The sequence below is a fragment of the Abramis brama genome (assembly GCF_963993115.1).
Source record: "Abramis brama genome assembly, chromosome: 14".
Classification (NCBI taxonomy): domain Eukaryota; kingdom Metazoa; phylum Chordata; class Actinopteri; order Cypriniformes; family Leuciscidae; genus Abramis; species Abramis brama.
In genome coordinates, this window is record NC_139976.1 from 27,948,882 (window position 1) to 27,968,184 (window position 19,303).

General features: G+C 37.4%; 1 protein-coding gene across 3 annotated transcripts in view; it reads left to right on the forward strand.

Moving 5' to 3' along the window:
• ccser2b (coiled-coil serine-rich protein 2b) overlaps positions 1 to 15,158 on the forward strand; it is an 83,108-nt gene extending 67,950 nt beyond the window's left edge. The window contains exons 10-12 of one of the 3 annotated variants that reach the window (XM_084135687.1): positions 1,015 to 1,102; positions 2,556 to 2,595; positions 13,381 to 15,158. In XM_084135687.1, coding sequence (XP_083991813.1) covers positions 1,015 to 1,102; positions 2,556 to 2,595; positions 13,381 to 13,507 — 255 coding nt within the window. In that variant the 3' untranslated portion in view covers positions 13,508 to 15,158. The remainder of the gene's footprint in view (positions 1 to 1,014; positions 1,103 to 2,555; positions 2,596 to 13,380) is intronic. The other 2 variants (XM_084135688.1, XM_084135686.1) reach the window with 2 other exon arrangements.
• The last annotated feature ends 4,145 nt before the right edge of the window (positions 15,159 to 19,303 follow it).

Here is a 19,303-nt window from a genome sequence, read left to right on the forward strand (position 1 = left end):
AAAATATTTTACAAAATCAAATGAATGTTAATTGTTAATGCTAATAAAAAAAATCATTAAGTAATCATTACTATAAATATGACTACGTGAGTCATTGCAATGTCAAATTCAATCCCACATTTAAATACGGTTGTCAGTCCCGAAACTTTGCTTTGCGCAACTAGCAGATGAAAAATAACTTTTATTCAAATTGTGACTGGGTTGTTTTGTATACAGAAAGCAATGAAAGAGTGCTCACTTTATAATCATTGAAGCTGTCAGTCACTTCTGTTCAGAAGTTCTGCATTCTGAAACTCCTGTGAACAAATGTCTTATTTACATCATGTTTATACTTTGTTCTTGCATCTACTAGTTACTAGTTTACTTTTTTTTTTTTTTTTTTTTTTTCTGGTAATTCTCATTTAAAATGTATGTTTTTCTGTCACTTTGTCACTGCAAATCACTGTCAATGTGAACACTCCTTTAGATGTTTCGCTGCATGGGACGTCAGATGTAGTCAGGGTGTTTTATTGGGTGATTTCAGACATACATCTATTGAGAAAGGATGTTTGCCTTTGGTTGCCTTTACAAGTAACCAAGGTTTGAAATATTGAACATACTGTAGCAGTGTTCCCTTATGCCAAGCCCCAGAAAGGCCCCAATGGACAATGTGATGCATATTGAACAAAAATTACAAAATGCTACTCTTGAGCACTTGTCTTAATTCAAAATTTTAAAGTCTGGCCCTGCAAGACTAGTATTAATTTGACAGAGCAGATAAAAGTGGCATTTTACCACATTTACAAGTACAAGTAGGGGTGAATACAGGTTGAATGGGACACTTTCTGCCATTGAGATGACTAGGAAAAAGTGTCACAATCAACCTGAATTCACCCTATATGTGGCTGCTTGCACTTTTGGAATATATATATATATATATTTTCTGTTGAACTGTAAGTGTTTGTATCGATATGTACAGTATGTGTATGTGTATGGTGCAGGGATCAGCTTTTCTCTCTCTGTTCCTCTGTACAGGGCATGTTGCTTGCCCCTATCCTCTCTTCTTGGCAACACTCACAGCGGGGGAGTGTACGGCCATGTGCGCCACGTCACCACAGACAGAGTGAGTCCCTTAACCATCCAACCAGCTGAACCAGTCTGTGCACTAGCCCCAGTGCTTGCTGCATGTCCGCCTGCCTCCCCCTTGTGCCCCCATGCATACAAATCCACCGTCCTATCACATTCCAGTGCGGAATCAGTCCATCATTTCCACTCCTTTTAGTTTCATTTACCTTATATCCTCTCTCTGTTGCTTGGTTTAGAATCTCCAGACCCATTTAGTTTTTATGCATAGTTTTCAAAGCCAGACAGTCATACTCACACTGAATGACTTTCGTTTGTACTTTTATCCCCCAACCAAATTTCCTAGAAGATCTGAGCTGTTTTCAATAGAGCACTTGCTGTTCAGATATCAGATTTTGTCATTTCATTGCCTAAAAATATACAGTCGTGACTGAGATCCTTACTGTAAGGGATCAATTAGTTTACAAAATGAAAACCGTCATCATTTACTCGCCCTTATGTCACTCCAACCTTTTTTTTTTTCTCAGGCATATGATAGCTTTTTTGAGGAACATACCTCAAAAATACTGCAGCTTTCGAATCTTGTTCAAGCTAACATTCATGAGACACAAGGTGTTTGATCATGAGACACAAGGTGTTTGATCATGAGACATGAAACCCAATGATGTAACTTGATGGCAACTCATCTTGACACGTCAAGTCTGAACTGTGATTTGAGAGCTACAGCAGAAGTAAATAACCCTTAAACTTCTGTTTCTCAAAACCTATTGCTTAGCTTCAGAGACATAGATTACTTTTATGATACTTTTATAATGCCTTTTTTTCTTTTTTTTGAGGCTTGACAGCCCTAGTACCTATTTCATTCATTATATAGAAATAAGCAGCTTGGTTTGGAACCCTTTATAAAGGATCAGCTGTATAGCTGCCATCACATCTGATAAACAAGATTTCATTTGACAGAAAGATCCTTCCCCACAATGCTTGTTGGTGAAAGAGTTTGCGAGCTGTGGTTAAGCCGTGATGAGTACTAATATGTCAGATGGCAGCTGTGGGAGACAGGTGTTGAGAAAGAGAGTCATTACAGTCTTTGATCTGGCATTGTGGGATCCCTTAGAGAAGACGACAACCTGACTCTTAGACACATATATGCTCTCTCTTTTTCTCTTTGACTTTTTGAGCAGTCCAGACAGAACCTTAATTCCACCCATTTTCAGATGCACTAATGAGCATGGAATCTCACAGAATGCACTTCCCCTTTTTTCTTTTTGCTTTCATTTGTCACGTGAAGCGCAAAATCTAGATTACTGTCATGGCTGAATTGGCTGTTAAATTTTTGCCATTTCTTTGTAATAATGCTAGTAAAAAAAGTTTGCCTTCATTTTGTGTGTGTGTTGTGGGCTGATGATGCTTCGTGTTCTACCCGTCATATCTTTCATTGACTGATTTTTCCTTATTGTTTCTCTCCCTCTGCCTCTCCAAAATTCGGGTAAAAGGAGTGGAGCATCTAGTGCATTACTTCAGAGACACTGCGTGGTATAGTACTGCCTGTCTTTTCTATAAAACATCCTCTCAACCCCTTCCTCTCTGTTTGCATGGTCTCTTATTCTGTACTGTGAGGACAGCCCATCTGCATTATATTGTTCATTCTGTTTTCATGAAGCTGACTTTCTTCAAACCTCTTTTTGTATTGCATTCTCTTCTGTCAAGCCCACTGTGTCTTTCATTCTCTCTTATCTGTTTGACCAACCCATATAATTTTGTGAAATCTAAGTTTACATCTGTTACTTCCAGAGTTGGAGACATGACCAGTACCAGACTCCTTAGCCTTGTCTCATTGTTTATACATGGGTATTATGTAATGTTTACGATACAAAAACACTTTTTTGTATGTTTTAATAGATACTAAAACGTACAATATAGTGAATTGACAGCATCTAAAAACTAAATATTATTCCATATTTACAATATCATAAATATATTTGTATAGATAAATTGTACAAATGTAATAGATATATTTTAAATGTATTAACCCTATCCCCAAACCTAAACATAACCACTTCAGAGTATAAAAATAATATATAAAATGTAATGGACACAAAAATGTACAATGACATTTTTAATTTCAGTATACCAATAAATAGATCTTTGAGCCGCTAATCCCACACATACTGTACATCTAAAACTAACCCTATACAGTAAAAAGATAAACATAACAAAGATAAGTGTAATCACCACAATTTATTACTAAAATGTCAAAAAATTATGATTTGCTACATTTGCAGTCCTCTCAGAAGGAAACAATAGTTTTGTGTCAGGTAAAGAGCAGAATTTAAGTTGTTAATTGCTGGAAATGTTATCTCGATCCCCTTTGTGACGATGCAGGCAAGAGCCAATGAGTGTTTGATATCACTAATGTAAAACCTTTGTCCTAACACTTCTTGAGACAGCAGATTTTTAATTCGTAACAACTACAAGATCTGACGAAAATCATTAAATAAAGGCTTGAATTTGGGTCTGTTCCTGACAAAAAGCAATAATGGATTACTTCATGGATCATGGATTGTATGTTGTTTTTTCATGTATTTTTGAGGGTGTATTTTTATGTATTTTTAAAATATACTATGTTTAACAATTTGATCTCTGGGAAGCCATGTCTGTATGGTTTTCACCTGATCTCGGATCAATTTGAAACATTTGTAGACATTTAATGAAACAATTGTATTGTAAAAAGGAAGAGGTGTAGTTATTAGTCTAGTATTGGCCTGATTAATCAAGCTCTCCATAAAACAAACAAGCCCTACAATTTAACAAAATAACACATTATAAAGACACTTCGGGCCCTATTTTAACAATCTAAGTGCATGGTCGAAAGCGCATGGTGGAAGTGCAGTCAGGGCTTGTCCAAATCCACTTTTGCAAGTTAAACAACGGGAAAAATGGTCGGCGTGCCCAGCCCGATGTCATCCCAAGGCGTCATATACTGACGCTTTTGACATTTCGTCTACATCCAACGCACATGGCACCCTTTAGCGTCAATATGAGACGCAGATAGATATGGGCCAGAAGGCGCCTCCTAGCGGTCTAACCCTTACCCTTACCCCAGACCTAAACCTACCCATAACCGAACAAAGCTCTGTGCGTGTCATATTGACGCTAAAGTGTGCCATGTGCGTTGGATGTAGACGAAATGTCAAAAGGGTCAGTATATGACGCCCTAGGATGAGAATGCGTTGGCGTGCCAGGCGCATGGTCTAAATGAGTTGTCTCTATTCTCTTAATGAGTAATGGGTGTGTTTTGGGCTTTACTTTCAATAAACCAATCTCCCATTCCCTTTAACTGCCAGTTGCAGTCGCGCCATGGCGGATTCGCTATTTACATGACAGAATTTGATAGTGGAAAGACCGAACGCTTCTCCAGAGCGCAAACGGATCTGCTCGTGCGCGAGGTTAAAGCGCGCAAGCAGAACATCTACGGGACAAGCCGGATTCCACCATATCTTTATGTACAAAATAATAATCTTTTACATTGTAATCCTTTTATTTTTAATATTTGGCATGTTTGTGGGCTGCTGCGCGTCCCTGTCTGTGTAATAAGCAGAGTGTACGCAGGTTGTGGAACCGCCTATAGGTGCACATTACTAATGCGTTCTTTAAATAACCAAAAATAAAAAATAATTGCGCCATTGACTTTAGACCAGGTTTCAGTTGGTCAATGGCACAGTCTATTTCAGTTGCCTCAAAATAACAACATGCCATCAATGCGCCTGACCACACCTCGTTTTTAGACCAGCACACCCATGGGCGAACAGATGGGCGCAAATGCATTTGCTATTTAAACAACGTGACTCAGGACGTGAAAATGATAACTGCGTCCGGGCTGAAACTAGCAAAAAACACTTGCTGCATTGCGCCAGGTGTATGATAGGGCCCTTCATATTTAATTGGTATTAGATGATTTGTTAATTGTTTTTAATAGATTACACTTTCAATAAAACATTTGCAGTTGGTCTGTAAAGGGAGATTTTGTGTGTTTGAGCTGCATTTTCACTGCATTTACCATTGTGGCGTTTCCAGCGCTTTGAAAAGTGAAGTATTTTGCAAAGTAATTGGTTCAATTGATTTAAAGTTTCAAAAAGCTTTGTTTCACCTATCACTTACATTTTATGCAAAACACATATGAATACTCCTGAGATTATGTTGGACTCCCATAGGCCCTGTTTAAACCTGGTATTAAGATGTGTTTTGGTCGATTGGATGACAAATGGATGACACTAAATACATGTGTAAACGGGGTAGTCAAAAACACATTTTACCAGCTTTCGTAGTGAAGACGCTCATGTGGTCGAATGTGTTCGAACAGCCACAAAAGGCTGCCTTCACTCAGTTAAGTGCGCTAGCCAGAAGGGATTTAAACTTTGTTGGCTAGAGACCCAAGTTTAGTTTAAGATGAAAAAAACTTACCAAGCACAATGTTCTCTCATCATTCCTGATTTCTAACATCCACTGACTTAAAAAAAAAGAAAAGAAGGTATGAACACTTATGAACACTGATCTTAGCGGTTTATGCAACCGGTCCCAGGTGTAATCAGGGCCTTAGATTGAGGACCAAACCAATAACAGATCCCTAAAGACCCAAACCTCTAGCAGATCTTCTTATTTGAGTAGTTTTAAAAGCAATGGCCTAACTTTGAGTGCTGCAACCTAGTGGACTGTGCAGATGATGAAATTGACATCATGCACACTGTAGTGGCCAATTAACTTAGACTCCTTGAGGCCAAGATCCAGACCAAAACCTGTATGTCCAAGAACCACAATGAAAAAATGTATTCCATCATTCATTTCAAACATTGTACCTCTGACTGTAAGCTCAGACCAAGACAACAATTAGAGAAACACCCAGACCAAGGCTGTATGTGGTTCTGATATGTCTCAAGACCAAGACTGCAACTTTGGTTTATACATAATTAGTGCTTTTTTTGTTTGACATTTTGCAAATTGCAAGGTATACTGGTACTACGTTTTTTTTAATGTAAAATGTAAAAAATACCATGCTGAAGATTTGAATCAGTCAACGAGACACACAACAAGGCAGCTGAGTGGTAGAAAGGGCAGATAAAACAAATATGTTGATTTTTATATCTTTGCCCTCAGCTCACTGAAAAGCAGTGCTGTAAAAGCCTAATATGGAATTATTTGGCATTCAGGGAAAAAAAAAAAAATGCTAACCTGCAGATCTGTCTGTCTGCAAACAATGCCACAAGAAATGCTGCTTGATTATTAAACATCTTCCTTCACATTTCTCATCTTTTTTTTTGTACAAGTAGGGAATGTGGAGTACATGGGCCGTGAGGATTAATTATGTGCTTTTATATTCTGCAGTTCGTTCATCACACACCTCTTTTAAACAAAACTGAAGATTCCCTTGGTATTCCTGCCTTAAGAAAGAGACATTAATGTCTGTGTATTCTAATTATTTGGAATGCTCCGCACTGGTGTAGCTAGAGGTGGTAGGTTATCATTATTAAAATTGGAGTCAATTTAGGTGTGAGTACATGAACATTAAACAAAACAGCAGCACCTCTGGCATCATCCATATTTTATAATGATGTATTTCATGGGAAAAAAAGTTTTCCAACTATGAGAAAGTCATTTGCAGAGAACTGGTGGCCTTTTTTATATTTGGGGAATCAATTGGCAGTTCTCTTCATTTCACTCACCAATTTGATTACACTTTAGTGTACACCTTCTTTACTTCTTTTCTCCACCTGTCTGTCTACTTTTCCCTCCCTCCATAGATTCTTTCTGCTCCAGAACTTGTCACCTTTTCTCAGATGTCTTGTTTTATTTCTTGGTGAGCTCTCATAAATTATGTATGAAACAACTGAGAGTCCTCACACAGCTCCGCTAAGACTTTCTCTGAGGTTTTGACAGGGTTGCAGGTGTTCTCGGGTTAGCCCGATTGAGACTTCACCTCTCTAGACAAACTCCTCACTGCTGTCTCGTCCATTCTGAACCACAAACTGTGGAAAAAACTTCAAAGGATTATATTTTTGAGAAGAATTCTGGGACCTGGAATTGGCACAAAACAGGGGGATGGGCTCAGTCAATAAAACAAGCACACTACACTGCATTATATGAAAGATGGTGTCCATTAGAGGGTGCTGTGGACCAGGAAATACCTCCTGAGGATCTGAGGAAACACTATTGGGGTTGCATGTGGCATACACATGTTTGTGAACTGTAATGGAAATAATGGAGATTTGCTGTGGACCAATAATGAACATTTTTTCATTTACTCGCATGTTCGTATACAATAGCTTAGCTTTGTGTGAACGAATCATTCTTTTGAGTCAGATCTTTTCAGTGTTAAAAGCATGTGTAATAGCAAGGTAATAGCACGTAAATGGCTCAAATCGAAACTACTGCGGGGACAGTTTGCCACTTAAAGGGTTAGTTCACACGAAAATGAACGCACATTCACACAACAACATTCACTCTCATTTCAACACAACCCGCATGCATCTTGGTGCTCTCTAAACGTGCGTTGGAGATTAATATATTGTAAATAAAGTGGGAAATTATGTTTTTTTGCACAAACAAAGCACTCACGTTACTTCATGAAATTGAGGTTAAACCACTGGAGTCTACGGTGGCCCAGTAGTGCACAACACAACAACATTTAAAAAGCAAACATAAGTTCACAACACAACGAAATTAAGCCACAACACAACGGAAACAAGCCACAACACAACGGAAAATCTACAACACAACGAAATAAAGCCACAACACAACGGAAATAAGCCACAACACAACGGAAAATCTACAACACAACGGAAACAAGCCACAACACAACGGAAAATCTACAACACAACGAAATAAAGCCACAACACAACGGAAATAAGCTACAACACAACGGAAAATCTACAACACAACGAAATAAAGCCACAACACAACGGCAGGAGCGTAATTTGTGGGGGGGTTGGGGGGGAGATAACCCCCCCAATATTTATACCATGATCACATGAAAAATATGCAGAACAATTTTTTAACTATATTAAACATTACAACCGCCCCAATGTTCAAACCAAATCTACGCCCTCGCACAACGGAAATGCTCCCGACCACTAGACGGCTCTCGGAGCGCGATAAAGTTAGTTTTCCTTGCCATTGTTCATTAGAGAGTCAGCAGTCTATAAAAATATATCAACACCACGATTAGTTTTAACAGTATGTAGCTAACCATTGTATATCGACATTTATTAATTCAAAATCACCTACGTGCATTATAGCTGCATATTTATACTCTAGAATGCTTGACGCGCTACCACAGCGCATGATCCCTGAGGGAACATCTGCCAATTCCTCCAAGTTGTTAAAACGTATAATTTGTATTAATTAAAATTACTTTTAACATTCAAAAACAGACATGTTCAAAATCCAAAGCTTGATTGTATTTGATAGTAGACTGACTTAATACAGGTGAATTTTCCAATACCCTTCATGTATTTACAGTAAACAATTATTTTTTTTAAGGAAATTTCTGTAAAAGTTTTTTTTTCTTTTATCATGTTTCAAAGGTTGTAGTTCCTATTAACCAGACTGACTTACAACAGGTGCAATTGTGCCAATAGCTCCCTGTATGCACAGTACAAGATTTGTTTTTTATGCAAACATTAGGCCTAAATCAAGTTTTTTTTTTTCATGTCACAAAGCTTGTGGTTCCTAGTGACCAGACTGACTTGTTATAGGTGGAATTATGCCAATTCCTTCCTATTTTACCAAATGGTTTTTATTTTTATTTATCAAATTATATTATAATAAATTATACGTTTTAACCACTTGGTGGAATTGCCAGACGTTCTCTTATGGATCATGCGCTGTGGTAGCGCGTCCAAGCATTCTCGAGTATAAATCAAATACGCAGCTATAATTCATGTAGGTTATTTTGAAGTAATATTTTATGTCGATATACACTGTTAAAACTAATCGTGGTATTGATATATTAAGACTGCTGACTCTATAGAACTATAGAACAATGGCTAGGAAAACTAACTTTACCGGGCTCCGAGAGCCCTCTAGTGGTCGGGAGCATTTCCGTTGTGTTGTGGCTTTATTTCGTTGTGTTGTAGATTTTCCGTTGTGTTGTGGCTTATTTCCGTTGTGTTGTAGATTTTCCGTTGTGTTGTGGCTTATTTCCGTTGTGTTGTGGCTTTATTTCGTTGTGTTGTAGATTTTCCGTTGTGTTGTGGCTTGTTTCCGTTGTGTTGTGAACTTATGTTTGCTTTTTACATTTCGTTGTGTTGTGCACTACTGGGCCACCGTAGGAGTCACATGGATTACTTTAATGATATCTTTACTAACTTTCTGAGGCTTGAAAGTGGTAGTTGCATAGACTGTCAATGGAGGGTCAGAAAGCTTTTAGATTTCATTAAAAAGATCTTCATTTGTGTTCCAAAGAAGAACAAATGTCTTACAGGTTTGGAACGACATGAGGGTGAGAAAGTAATGACAGAATTACATTTTTTTGGGTGAATTAACTCTTTAAGCGCAATAGAAATCTTGCTGACAGCTATTATTCTAATTACAAATAAATGCAATAAAAAAACTAATAAAAATAGAAAATACAAATAAACTGTAAACAAATGAATTCTCCCTAGCAGGAAATGTAAATCTTAACAGAAACAGAAACAGTAATAGAGTCCTGCAGGGGTGAGGTATTTTTTTTATTATTATTATTTTTTTTAACCAAATCCCAGAAATTTGTTAGCATTTTAGCACTTCTGGTTCCATCATCCTTAAGTTAATAGGTTTTTTGAATGTTATTTTGGTTGAATGTCTAAAATAAGGTCTGTAGTTAACACAAGTTCAAGTTTTTTTTAATTCTACGACATAAAATACATGAGTATAAAATACACCCTCTTTTGTACCCTTGTCTTGAAAAAGGCGGTTTCTAATGGGACTACAGAGGTTGTCTGGAGTATTAAACTTCATCACATCAAACAGGAAGACTCATCAAGTCACTAGTCTGTTTCACAGCCTAGTTTTTGTTTATAATCACTTTCTTGCAAACGCGAATTTTCAGAGTCCAAATCTTAATGGTGATGACATTGAAGTCATGTGACTGTGGTGTAGTTCGTTTATAGCCTTTTTACCTTTGTCGATTGTATTTAGGCTTCAAAATTCATAAAAGTTGTGTTCATTTGAGAAGAGTATCGTGATGAACTGAATGTGTAACTTTTGTTAGTCACAGAGCTTATTTTCTGCAATAATCCAAAAGCCAATGGGAAAATCCTTGGGTTTTTGTTGAGGGAACCAGTGTGACGTTAAATTCAGGGTTGGCCTACAAAAATACGTCATCACTGCAGCACTCTATAAACTCGCAAAGTAAAAATTGGAGTAGACCACCAGAATCAACAAATAAACATAAAAAAAATGTAAACTAAAACCATAACCATAACTCTTAACCATTACATGTGCTAGCTTGAAACTAGTTTGATCTGACCTTGTGTGAATAAAATAAAATAATATAATGTAGGCTACATCCAGCCAGTGGTTCTCTCAAAATAACCCCCTTCAGGCTGATCAAGACCATCATCCTGTCAGGGGTTATTTTGAGAGAACCACCGGCATTATCCCACTTTTTACATGGCTACTTGACACATAAGTAAATAATTAGACACGAAATATTGATCTGTGTTGAAATATTTTATTAGGTCTTTAAACGCAAAGCTTCCGCGGTGAGAGCAGTTTCAGCGTGGCAAGTTCAAACTAAACAGACATTTAAGAGATGCGGTATACAGTCATTCATATCACTTATTACAAAGCATTTCGCCACATAAATAATTATGGGGATAAGATATATTAATTTCAGATTAAACTGTTTAAAATCGTACCTGTGTGTCTCATAATCCAACAGTGTACAAAACAATAGTCACAAAATGGCAGCAGATGCGTTTGTATGAAACAAGAGAGCGCGAGTCCACGATACTGGATGGCATAATTAAATAACTGTACACAAACTGAGTTTTAATATTTTATTAGCTCACCAAACGCAAAACTTTCACGAAGAAAAACTGTTCCTAGCAGGCGTATAGCACTGCTGACTTCAGTGACCCGGATGAGCCTGCGTTATCTGCTTTGAGCGCTTGTTATCTGGGAATAACTTACCGCTGGATGGCGCTATTGACCAATCAGAATCAAGTATTCCACAGAGCCATGTAATAAAATCTTTTAATTCACCCCATGACTTCAATCTTTTAAAGTATGGGAATCGTGGTAACTTGTGCATGGTATTTGTAAAAGGATAACATTATGTACCATTACGCTCCGTTTGCATGGAATAAACGCCAGCCATGGAAAATAATTCACCAGTGCCAATCAACCAGCACAGCAGACATCAAAGACTGAGCTAACAATATCACTGTACTCCAGCACCTCAATGTCCTGCATAGCACAGAAGCCTTGCATCACATGGAATAATTCACTTTGAGATGGATGTGATGGCTTTAGCATCAGGATTATGTGTATATTTCTTGTGATCCTGAATTTGAAATATTAAGTAGGAGGCATAAATCTTTCTATGTACCTTCCTTAGAAAAACTCCTTTGCCCTACTTTGGATGTTTTGCTTTGTGACAATGCTAGTTTCTCTAAACTAGACGCTTTTGGGTAAGTCGTAAGTTGTTAACTCGAATTGCATTCTTGTTTGTCAGTCTGAGAGATGCGCTCGAGTGCATGTACTGCTTTGACAGTGACCTCACCACCTCACGTGTAAGTCTACATCATTACTAATAAGTGTGGAGAGGCTTATCTCCACTTTGCCAAGAAGTGTAAGGATCAAAGCCTCTCAGACAGCTTGTTGTGTGGATGCTTCAGTCTGTCTCACTCAAGTCTGAGTTAACACCCAGAGCATGTTCATCTGAAGCTGTGTGGCTGCAGCTGAGGATAGTGTCTCATAAAGCATGAACGATATAAAAGTTTTAAACATTAAACAACACTGAGAGTTGCTTTTTGGTACTATTGGTTATCTGGAAATATCAGCACTGATAGTTTTTATTTTTTAATTGAAGTGACATTAAGAGAGAAAAGCCAAGGTGTTTATACAGTAAGCATTGTCCTTACATATAGTCATGGAACAATAAGAATTAAAGGGATAGCATTATTAGTATTATAATATTTTGTCATCATTTACTCACCCTCATGTCATTCCAAACCTGTATGCCTTTTTTTTTCTGCGGGGAAAATATATTGTTACATCATAACAACAGTTTTCGTTGCCATTGACTTCCATTGTATGGAGAGAGAAAAAAAAAAAAAACAGCAAGACATTTCTCAAATTATTTTCTTTTATTTATAGTTAGATCTATATTGTATTTATTATTTTGTGTAGGAGTGTGTCACAGTGTCTCAGGCACACATCTGAGCATATAATGTAGTTTTGAGATTTAAATATTAATCTGTTTTGTTCTAAGTAAGAGTAAGTAGTTCTCAAAAAGTATAAATTAAAATACTGTCAGTTGTCCTGAGTGAATATAACTAAAAGTCTGATGAAATATAACAAAAAGGTTGTCACAGTTTGATGTGAGTTTAACATTTTATATATTTAATTAGCTATCATTTAAGCAATGGTGTTGAACAATCTAGGAATTGGCTTTCATTTTGAATTAGTGACGACTAATTTCAGTCAGAACAACTATATTGTCATGTCTATCCTTACTGTGGTTAAAAATTCCTCAAACTTTGGTTATGATTTTGGTCATATTGCCCACCTCTAAGTAGTTTAATCAAGGATCTGCTGCTTCATAATGCTTAAAGCCCCCAGTGAGCAAGCCAGAGGTGACTGTGGAAAGGAACCAAAAGCTTACTTTTGGTGGTAGCAAGGCCATTTGAAAATTACTTTGTTTCCCCTCACTATATACTTTCCTGTATATATTTTGTGAAGATAAAAAAGTGTGTCATGAGAGATGAAACATAGCTTTAGAAACATTACTTTTTATTTTCTAATGATGTTCAACACTATTTTTCATTAACTGGAAAGCTTCCAACTGATTAATCATTAATCAGACAGATTTTCTAATTTTATCAGGCAAAATAGGCCTACCTCTAGTTTCTCGTGTACCCAGATGCTCATGTTATATATTCTGACTATGTATATGTGTGTATATATTTATTTATTTATACTTTTTTTCCCTACTTTTTAAAACTCATTCTAAGGGACAGAACAAGTCCCGTAATCGAAGAATCAGCCTACTATGATCATTATGAAATTAGAGCAAACAAATGTTCAATAATTATTTATTTTTCTCTCTCTCTTTAATAGCTTCAGATACTACAGACTCCCAGATTCTTACCCATCAAGCTCCACAACCATGAAGGACTGTCAAGTCCAACCTCTGCAGAGGCCCATTGTGACAGTTTGGATGCCCAGCTTAGTCACCACCCACTGAGGCCCACGTCCTGCTCTCCAGACCTACAAAGTCCCATCACTGTCGAGACTACCCTAAATTGTACTTTACCAACGGTAACTATATCTGCTGATAGCACTGCTGCCTCATCTTCCAGAACTTTTCAGAGCTCTGATCCTGCTGAGCTCGGCCTCGCGAGCAGCCGGCTTAAAATCAATGAGCCAGCAAGGCCACCAGCTTCTGCTAGCTTTTGCTGTAAGCTAGAGAAAGGTATACAAAAACTTCCTTTAAGAAGAAGCAGTTTTTCAACCCTACAGCCACCCACCTATACTAAGAAAGCTTCAACACTCATCAAGTCCCAGGAAGTACAGCAGGTCAGTGGGCTCAACGGGGCCCTAGGTAGGGTAGGAGCCACAGGTCTATCCAGAACAAGACATCAACTTTTACCAGCTTCTGGACTACCCTGCATTAACCCAGCCCAACAGACTACCATGGACACCACCACTGTATCACCAATATGTAACAAAAAAAATCAAGGGTGCAGACAGTCTCTATTTATCAGAAAGATAGAGAGCAGTTTGCCCAGAGCTCATGCTCCCCTTCAGCCCAAACATTCCCGCCTTCCTAAGCCAAAGGCGCTTTCTTCTCTCCCAAACCCTCAACAAGGTCAAACAATAACCTCCCCCGCTCTGCCTTCTCATATGCTTCCACAATTCTAGATTAGCCAAGCAAAGCTTGGGGCATCTCACCAGAGTGTACAAAAGCTGCTTCGTAATGCCCTGCTTGTAAAGAACCAGTCAAGTATGTTGACTGATATTAAGGTATTCTTTAAGACAAAGCCATGCTGCTTTGCTTGATCTGCGTGGCTCCAAACAAATAACGCACTCTGTGTTACCCTGTAAATTAGGAATTCCATGAAAAAAGTGATTCTCCACTGTAGCTCCATGGTAAACACTACACATGGTTTGTATTAAAATGATCTCAGTGAATAAATTTAATATATCTTGAACATAGGAGGTAATTTAGCAAGATACCTGATCACTTCTACTTGCTTTTTACCCACAATAATCAATTCAGTTTTTCTGGGCTTGCTGGTACTATAAAAAAAGTAAAAGAAAACTATAAACAAGTCTTACAGTCTACTACTTTTTACATCCCTGCAGTACAAATATGCAAGCCTAACAACACAGATTTGCTTTCTTTGGGCTGATCTTACCAGTTATTCTTACTATGTACAAAACTTGAAACAGATAACCACTATTTTTTTCTGAATAATGCACTAAGTTGTAAGAGACAATATTGTCTACCTTGTACTTGTAAGATATTGCTTCTCTGATAGATTAGAAAGGTGCCATGATGACGACTGCAACCAAGCAGAGGATCGTTATTGCTCCCGCATCGTTTTTTTGTTGTTGTTTTGCTCTTTTGTTGAGAGAGACTTGCATTTTCCTGTCTTAACTACCACCAAATGTGGTATGTGTGCCGCGTGGGCCATGATGCAGGGTGCCCATTGAGATTTTCAGAGTCGTCTCCTCGAATTACTTCTCTACCCATCTCTCTCCTTTGTTCTTTTCTGCTAGCGTGAAGATTGTGTCCTGCATGAATTGGCCTCCCACCACCATACCTAATGAGTGCAAGTTCTGGATCTTAACAACAGAATGTGTTGTAAGTCCTTGAACATACTGTGAAATGCAAAAATTTAAATAAAATTCTGGCTGTGAGGAACATTGGCCTATACAGTGAGGGAGTTAGAAGTGGTTGACATGGTTACTTTAAAGTTATTTCACCAAGTACGGGATGTTTGAAAATGATTAGCAATCTTGTTGGTCCTGGACCACATTACTCAGATTTAAGGTATGTTAAACCAGGGCCTACAATAGACATTACATGAACTGCGCTTGATTGTGAATTGCAGGAATCTAGGGATGCTGTGTGCACATACTTGCAGTCAAACCATTTTAGCAAAATTAAATAGTTAAACAGTTATTCTAGAACAAATCATAGAACAAGGAAATTACTAGCTGGCCCCCCAAACCTCACTACCACCTGGGTCACGACACCAATGCAACTGGTTATGCCTGACTAGTTCCAAGTGAGTCTTGAACCGGCAACAGCCGGCATAGGAGGTGTGTATCATCAGTTGCTAGTGCACTTCTTTAGGAAAAGGAAGTGAGGTTTACTGCACAGCTTTTACTACCTGGCCTCTTGTTACACCCAGGTCATACCTGATTATAATGTTAATTTAATTATATTCAATGCCACACTCATCAGTTTCTTTTTAGCTTTCTTATTTATTGTTATCAAAATTAGGAAAAGTTATTTATAGATTTCATTTATTTTAGAATAATTTTTAGTTGACTAGTAATCGTTAATTTAAGCCATTAGTCGACTAACCGCACATTTATATTAATTTAATTACTTAAATATATACTTGGAGAATACTAAACCATAATGAGCGTTTAATATATATATATATATATATATATATATATATATATATATATATATATATATCCTAAAAAAAAATAGCAAAGGAGACATTTTAAATATTTATTAATAAACTAGTTTGTTTTTTTTCTGTGTCAGTGTCGGCTGCAAAGATGAAGTTGACGATGCTGACTTGCCATCTCCGCAGTATAGTGAACGCACCTTTAGAGAGAAATGCACCTTTCATACTGATACACATAATCAGAGAGTATTTATTTTCAATTTGAATTGGTTAATTTAAAAGTAGACATTTCAAGCTGTCTATAGATATATTTATCATGTCTGACTGTGAGCCAAGTTTCGGTTCATTTTTGTGACGCGCTCCAGTTCACGGAGACCAAGATGGCAGAAAGCGCTTCCTGTTTGTTGTCTTTATTTTACAAAGGCACAACATTTTCTTGTTATTTAATTGTGAGTTTACACAAATAAAAGTAGACTCTTTACAATATTACTCTTATCCTACTTACATGTTTCAAATGATAAGCCGTATTTGAGATCGATGAATGATAGGCGAACGTTTGGATTTCCTGCCCGACATACTGTAATTACGACAAGGACCCGCTGTTAACGATCTGTCCCTCACAGACTGCACGACTTCGCCACAAGTTTTTTTTTTGTCTTTTTGTTTTCTGCGACTAACCGACTACAATTTTGGTCACATTTGGTAACATTTAGTCGACAATTAGGGGGCAGCCCTAATTTTTAGTTGGTTTGTTAAACAAATGACCAGTTCCCCTGTTCTTATAGTCTCTACTCCAAGTTTCCAAAATGAAAAGATCCCACTTTCTCTGCTCTTGTAGTTCAGTCTCGTGAAAAATAAAGTGTCCAAGCTTTGCAGCAGCAGCCCCCTGCTTTCATTCCATGTCTATTCACATCAAGATTCAGTCTGTCTGGTTACCTTACCAAACACTGCAGTACATGGTTAGCACACCCACTGACTTATCTGGTGTGAATCCATCAGGCCCTTCAATCAGCACTATCTTGCCTGACAGCTTGCTACATATACCACTGCAAGTCAAACAGTTTATACCCTGCATATGTCAGTTCATCTTATTTCATTTATCTCAGCTATCCTTTGCCACTTCTACATGCATGCAGGTATCTTCTAATGAGGCTGTCGATATGGCATCCACCTTGCATAAGACACTGTAGATGTTAAAAATGGTTTAATGATACAGATCTTTAATACGGTGGAGATGAACCTGATGCAAAGGCTAGATTAGTCCCAAACCCTCACTCTAATCCCTAAATCCTCCTCAATGTGCACTCGCCTCATAAAAAGCTTCCATCGCTACCTCTACTCTCCACTCTTGGCCTCAGCTATTACTGTAGATATATTTGAGTGAGATGCCGAAATCTCTTCTGAAGAACCCTAGATGAGATGAGGTGTTCTTTTTCTGAAGTGTTTTGGAGTGAATATGATAGTCTCTGTCGATGGAGGATAGTGAAACCCTTTCTGAAGGCTCAAGGAAACTCTAACATCTTATCTTTTTCATCTACTACTGAAAAAACGCAGCCAGTGAGAGATATAGAGGTCCTTTCCTACATAAACATGAAGCAAGTAGCTGTAAAGATTCTGATTATGAATATCATTAATGGTTAATAGTATTATCAAAGCTTCTTACCAGAGTGTGTAGTACAAGTATGGTTTATCACTTTTACTGTTAACATGTTCCACTAACCTTTGCCAGCCACAAATATTCACACTATTTTTTGTCTTTATTTGGAATTATAATTGTAAGCCTGTTTATTGTTTTATCATTTCAAACCTAACTTATTTTTGTGAAATGTTTGGCTTGGCTACTTATTTTGATATTTTGTTATTTTATGTCATGATGACATTCATAGATTTTTAAATGTGGCTTAATTCCACAAATACATTGGAACCAAAGAAATTTAATTTAAGACATTTTATTTACATTGCTGCAATGATTTGGAGAGGAACAAAGGAACAAAGATACACAAACAATCAGAGTTTGAATCAGAGTTTTTGTCTCACTCTCATGCCCAATAATTTAATTTTTTTACATAATTATAGTTAAAAATGGATAAAAATGTTGGTCGCCTCATAGTGCAATGCTTGTCGTGTTCAGAGAAGAATTTGATCCAGGTAAGGCAAAGCGGGCTGGAGTGTGACTGAAAAATTCGACCTCTACCTGCAGGCTTTTGTAGGTGGGAGCATGACAAAATATTGCATATTTTTTGCAGGAGTGAGTAGAATCTCGAGCAGGTCTGAAAAATTGTTAAGGGGTACACTACTGTCTTTACAACGATATAAAGGTTTATGAACTAAAAACTAATGTCTATGATTTCACTTTTATTTTAAGTCTGTATAAAAGTCACAAACTTATTGTGCGTCTGTGGCCTCATCATCTATTTGAATATGTGTATTACTTGAAACATTGTCTTTGTAGCTATAAAATAATTGGGCTCATGTCTTTAGAGGTGGTAACTATAATGAACACTAGTTTATTAGGGAGATTAGGGTTTCAACTTCTAATTTCTTTTGTCTCATTTGTAGCATGCAAACGTTGAAGAAACAATACCATTGTGTCATTATGTCTCCCTGTAGTATCAGATATACAGTATAGTATCATATGCAGCATAATCATAACGCCATCAAGATTAATTTGCTCTTTTAGTACTGTTTTTTATTGGCCTTTATGTTGTATGGCATCTGTTTACTTGATTTTTGCTACATACACTTTAACTGTATGAAACATTGCACTGCCCTATAATGTAAAACTTTGTTCAAACTTAATTTATTTGTGCATTTACAAGTGTGTTTGTGTGTGAGATACAGATAAAGTTAATCAGATATGCACTTTAATTGTAAAGACAAGAGATGAGAGATGTTTTCATGTGCTTTACATCTTTCCATGAGGCTGAGTGTCCAAGAACTCTTAATAAAGACCACCAAAAGCTACTGCAAGTATGTGTTTGTGTGCACTTCACAGAACTATGAAAAAGCAGAGTACATATCTTACTGGGAGTTATTTTCCAATGTCTGAAGGTCTGAATATTTGTGTCCAGCAAACTATGAATGTAAGGCCTGCTGAGGGGGACAGAATAGGAACTCTGAGTGACAGTTACAGTAAAATTAAAAAGGTTCAAATTACTAGAGAGGACTGGCAAGAAAGTACAGTGATGAGCTTGGGATGTTGACATCCATTTACCCCACTGATCTATATAAATGACTGGATTGCTCATTGTGTTCTAAAACTGTCAACAGGTGGTGAAGCCACCGGCAGTGTTCGGCCATCTTACGATTCCCTGCCGACTGAGGACATCATTGACTTACAACCAAAACATTGACCTAAAATCATCATTTTTAGTGTATCAGTCGCACAT